General features: G+C 49.5%; 1 protein-coding gene across 1 annotated transcript in view; it reads right to left on the bottom strand.

The window, feature by feature from the left end:
* Positions 1-5,805, bottom strand: part of LOC102377787 (dimethylaniline monooxygenase [N-oxide-forming] 1-like) — a 24,427-nt gene that overhangs the window by 15,211 nt on the left and 3,411 nt on the right. Inside the window, exons 3-4 of the mRNA XM_025196724.1 lie at positions 2,787-2,897; positions 2,072-2,221 (exon numbers count right to left, since the gene is read on the bottom strand). Of these exons, the coding sequence (XP_025052509.1) occupies positions 2,072-2,221; positions 2,787-2,891 (255 nt within the window). The 5' untranslated portion in view covers positions 2,892-2,897. The remainder of the gene's footprint in view (positions 1-2,071; positions 2,222-2,786; positions 2,898-5,805) is intronic.

Genomic DNA, 5,805 nt, shown 5'->3' with positions numbered 1-5,805 from the left:
GTCAACAACATTGCCTGGCTGCAGGGCTGCTGGTATCATCGGGAGGAGCTATAGGGGATGGTCAGGAGGCTCCTGGTCCCAGGCATAACCAAAAACTGCACCCTGCTGGGAGTGGGTGGCCTGGTGGGGCTCTCAGTGATGAGGGAGCCCCCAGGAAATGCCAGGCCAGTTACCACCCCGGTGAAAGGCGGGTTGGGGGGCCTTAAACCCAGCTCCCACAACCGGGTGGGTTACCCCTTTGTAGGGTCTAGAAGGTGGAGCCCAGAGAGAGAGAGAGAGAGAGAAAATCGGGCCATAGACTCTTAACTTGTCTTGACATCCCACGACTGGTCCATGCTGGGGCCAGGACCGGAAGGGTCGAAGGGCCAGGGGCCCACGGCAAGGAACGCTCAAGAGCTGAGGGCCTGGGGTCCCAACTGGCTTGGAGCTGGGCCAGGGCTAGCAGAGCCAAAGGTCCTGAGGGGACCACACCCATAAGGGGGAAGCAGCTCCGGGAGCTATGCAGCCGGGAATGAAGGCAGAATTGGCCGCCTGAATAGAAGGTTCTAAGTGGGGTCCAACTAGCAGGATTCGGGGGCCCAGTGCGGGGCTGGTGATATGGATAACATCTGGATGCCATCTGCAAGGCTTGGGCTGCAGTGTAGGGGAGGAACAGAGCCACAGATAGTGTCCCCTGGCATCAGGGCAAGAAATGGGCAGTCTCCTGCTTAATCAACATCAATTAATTAATTATCATCAAGGCATGGTGAGCGAGAAGGTGGGCTCATATTCTCTAAATGCAGTGCCCATATTCCCTAAATGCACAGCAGTGAGGCGTGCTGGACCCCATCTCTGCTTCCATGCCCACTAGGGCTCTAAAGCTGAGGTCACTTGACACCTTTCAATACGGTTGCCACTCCTAACCATGCTCCATTTGGGTCTCCGGTGGCACTTTATCCTACTTCACATGAATATAAATCTTGCCTACACACAGTGGGGCTGTCAAGAGATGGCAGCCTTGGGGAGGAAATTTCCTCTCAGGTGGCAGCTTGAAACAAGGTTAGCAGGTATATTGGTTGCGTGGTGCCAATCAGATTGTGTGGCTTCAGGGAGGGCTGGGTTCAATTGGTGCCTGCACAGGACTGGCATCATATTCCATCTTTTTGAATAGGGCATTTGCTTTTCTATTCCTGGACCTAGGTTGGTACATTATTTGGAAGTCAAAATGGGAGGAAAAACAATGCCTGGCACAGCTGCCTCTGATTGAGAGCTTCTGCCTTACAGAAATAAGGTTTTGTGGTCAGTGAAGATCTGTACCTTGTACTGTGCTCATTCTCAATAATGCTGCCACTCCCTGAAGGCAAGTAGAAGGCCAGGAATTTGCAATCCAGGATCTCATAATTCTGTTCCACTGGGGTAAGTTTTTGGGAAAAGAAAATGCAGGGCTGTAAGTTTTGTTTAGGACCCTGTGGTTGGAAGATCATGCCACCTATGTCTGTGCTAGATGTGTCCATTTCTACCACAAATGGCAGGGCTGGGTCAGGACGAGCAAGCACAGGATCAGAAATGAAGGCCTGTTTCAGGGGTTTGAACACTTGCTGGGCTTCCTTTGAACAGCAGAACTGAGCATTCTGCTGCAATGGTACAGTGAGAGGACACACTTCGTGGGCAAAATAGACAATGAATCTGCAGTAGAAGTTTACATACCTTAGGAATCTTTGAAGTTCCTTGACATTTCAGGGGGCTTTCCCCTCGCAGATGGCCTGAACCTTCCAGGGGTCCATTTTCAGGACTTCAGGGCATAAAATGAATCTAAGGAACTCAATTATCATTTGGTTGAATGTGCATTTCTTTTATTTTACAAAAAGGCCATGTTGGGACAGTTTTTCCAGCAATATTTGGACAAGTATTGAATATTGGATAGGCTGATTTCTTTACTTTACCTTCTCCTTTTCCCAAAAGGATAGGTTAGTCACTGGAGAGTTGGCAAAAACTGGGCTTTGGGGAGAATGTCCATCAGCTACATCAAAGGTGTTGGGTGGAAGTCTGATGGGCAGAATTAGCCATTTACAGCCACAGGCAATCAAGCTACACTTATTGTGAACCTCCAGAGTCCCCCAAAGTCATTGCTTTTTTCAAAGCAGGTGGGCTGAAGCCCCTCCTCCAGACAGCACTTAATGGACACTGTGGCCAGGTGGGGGTGAATAACGAAATCTCTCTCCCCTGGGGCTCGCCTGCCACGCTTTGGAATGATGGAAGAAAAAGAAGTTTATTCCCCCAATGAATGAGGGTGTAGTACATCGCCCCAGAAGCAAGACAAAAGAAAACTGGTTTATTAGTAACATCCCCGCAGGTTGTGGAGAACCCTGGCTGTTCTCACAGCTCGTGGTCTTCCCTTTGCCCTCCATCACTGTGCAGCCCATCCCCCCAAGCCAGTCAGCTCCACTCTAGTCCTGCTCTCTTTTTCTCTTTCCTGCCGGTACCAGCGGATTCTTCCTCTGTGGGATCTTGTCTCATCCAGCAAGTTTCTCCTCTCTTGCTCACCTCCTTGCTTTGCTGGTCACTGTGGTTACCTACACCCAGTCGGCCAGTCTTATCAGCAAGCTGCTCCAGTGCTGGGTCTGCCCTTCCTGGTGTCCCCGCTGAATCTCTTCACACTGTGCCTCAGGGGGCAAAGGAAAACCTCTTGCTGTGGACTTAAGTAGCTGCTGGCTCCTAATCAGTTAACATTCACCCCGGGTGCCATCCCCTTCCCAACTGTGTTTACTAAGTAATTAACTTTGCCCTGTCCCTGACCTGACTCTCACCTGTACTTGCAACTTTGTAGCATCAAAGAAACGGAGCTGTCCTTTCCCTGTTACAGACACCAATCCACTGACACCAGCTCCAACAATTGCCACTCTCTTTACCATGGTCTTCTGTATCAGAGGAAGATTAGGTTGAATCAGGTCAGTGAACACAGTTGTGAGGGTTCAGTCTCTGCCTCACTTCCTCAACAGCCTCTGAAATACTTTAAACAGTGAAGACAATGCTATGGACAAAGTCCTTTCCTCCCTAACAGGCATGTCTGCACATATACGTGCCTGTAACAGATGTACACCAGATAGTGCACCATGGGGATCTTTCTCAATGAGATCAGCAACCCAGGAGGATTTCAGAGCCTGTGCTTCCAAACTCTGGACAATAACTCTTTAAAAGGTAAACATATTGATAGCAAATACCACACCCTCTCCTTTTCACTGATATTGACCTTTCTTTGTAGGTTGCAGACCATGAGTTTAACATTTCATCATGTGAATCCTCCCACCAGGATTCAGTGTCAAATTATTTTCTCATGCGAGAGAATTTCTAATAACTCTTGTTACCTGGCTCCTAGCACTGGAAGATAGGCAACTGAAGAATTTTACGTCCCATAGCTTAATACTATGATTCATTATACTGATGTCCTTTTGAGTGCAAGTTACAGAGTTTCATGTTCTTGGTGTATTTATTCACTAAACTACAGTTTTTGTGGCTAATTTCACTCCTCACTGACTACGTTAGCCTGGTCTGACACCCAGAACAGTAGTTCTACTATGCAATTCAAGACTATCCAAACCACATCCAACTTTCTTATCACAGAAAATGGACAATATCACATGAAGCCACCTCCTCTCTCTTTATACTACTAATCCAGCCAACACTTTGGTTTTGGTATCTTCTGCTGTTTGTCTTCTCTTTTTTGTGGGAAAGAATGAATCTTCAAGAATACCTGGACTTCCTTCTTCTTCAGCTATTTTCCAGATTACCTCAAACTAAGTTTGCCAACTGCCCATAAAATTACTAACTGCCCATAAAAAAAAAAAAAAGCTAAAAATACCTGTTCAGAAAGTCTGTAAGAAAATGAGCCCTTCATAAAAATAAGCAAAAATAGTTAAGCAGATTGAAGAATCCTCTTGAAAAGAAGCTTGAAGGACAGACGGAGCACAGCAGTGCAACCTGATGTCTGAATGGGAGTGAAGAACTCAGCTGTAAGCGTTATTCTCAGGGCTTTGTATTTCCTTGGTCCCACTCTCCCTTTTCTACCCATGTGCTGTCTTCTTCCTACAGCTATTTGTCTGGAAGATACAGGAATAGGGGTGGTGTAGCCAGGAGGGAGCTGAGGAGCTGGGAGGAAGGAGAGAAGGAGGGTGGGAGTCCATGCCTGGATGGGGTAGAGGCAGCTGGACTGGCAGGGAAAGGAGGGGTGGTGGACTAAGAGGGGGGAGGTTGGGTCAAGGGGCTTAGAGGGGACACCAGCATGGCCCCTTATCTCCAAGGGATCTGTTCCATGTCAGGGCAGCCCTGTGCAACCTGGCTATAGGGAGCCGAGCAGGAGCAGCCTCATGCACTGTAGTCTGTCCATCTGTGGGGGATGGGGATAAGCAAAGTGTGGCAAATGTGCCCTTCTGCATGTTTGGCCATGAGAGGTGCAGCCCTGCAACTAGAAGTGTTTTTGGGGGTTCAGGGGAAGGGTGGAGTGAATCGGGCATCTGGAGTAGCCCCATGGAATCCATGTTGACTGACCTGCTGCTGCAACGTGAAATGAGCCCATCCCTCAGGTACAGCAGCCAATCTCACACTGTTACAGCAGAAGTTGTACCAACTGTTGCCCAAGCAGAGAGCAGGGGCAGGTAATGTTCTGCACCCCCTTCCCCCCTGCCACTCTCCAATGATCAGCATAATTTCTCCCCCACCTCCCACTCGCCCACTTCTGCCACAGGGGCCAGGTGTGTGTGGGGGGGGGAAGCATGGTGCCGTGTACCCTGGAGGTGCCAGGTTGTGGGGGTGAGTAGGAGAACCATGTGATAAGGGCAGCAGGGTTTACCATTTTTCAGTGGTCGAGAACATGTTTTTTACTGGCAGTAAAACATGTCAGTACAAAAATTTGTAAGTAAATAGTCTCAATGTCAGCTGAAGCTCTTATCACCAGGGAGATTGTCTGCTGCTTCAGAATCCAATCTGATATTGCAACAGGGAATTAACCCAACTGAATTGGCACCACACATATTAGTCTGGCAGTACAACTTCAATCACCACTCACATGGGGAAATCATCTCTCATAGCCTGGAAACTCTTCAAAAGGCAGAGATAAACCAAACCCTTTTAAAAAAAATCACTCAATCAAGTAACAATTTTCCTTCACCCTTCCCTGCCCCGCTGTGCATGTTTCCCTCCCCTCCTTCGTCCCCTCCCCTGCCCACTGCTGCTGCTGTCCCCAGCTGACATGAGTACAGATGGAAGACTCCAGAGCTGCTTCTGTCCTGCTCCAGTTGGCCTTCATGTGGAGCTAGACTTGGTCAGAAACAAAAGCAGCAGCAGTGGGTTCCCTTCCCCCTTGCTTGCTCCTTGGCTGGCAGGAAATATGGCGGGGGGGGGGGGGGGGGGGAGTGGCATGGCAGGGCGACCTGCCCATCACAGCTGCTTCCCCAGATGAGTACACACCCCATAGAGTCTTGCTCTAAAGCAGCTCTAGAGCTCTTCCCACCCTGGCCCCAGCCCCAACCCCTGGGGCAGCCAGAGATAGCAGCAAGGGTGTGTAGGGGAGAGCCACCACAGAGCATAGAGGGAAAGGGAGGGAGGAATTCTTACTCAATTTGGGGACTTCGAGTCCTCAGCTGCTGTTCCTTGGTGACACTGACTGAGGTGTCTGCACCTCTTCCCCCACTTTGAATCCACCCCTCCCCTGCCTCTGCCTACCCCCTGGCATAAGCTGGAGAAGTATCAGAGCTGCTCTACCTTAGCTGTGGTGGCTGATACCCCTGGGAAGCTGTTTTGGGAGCTGATAAGACTTTAGAGAAGATGCCA

This window comes from Alligator sinensis, unplaced genomic scaffold (genome assembly GCF_000455745.1).
Source record: "Alligator sinensis unplaced genomic scaffold, ASM45574v1 scaffold31_1, whole genome shotgun sequence".
NCBI lineage: Eukaryota > Metazoa > Chordata > Crocodylia > Alligatoridae > Alligator > Alligator sinensis.
Note: the sequence above shows the minus strand (reverse complement) of the source record. Positions and strands in the feature narration are given on the sequence as shown.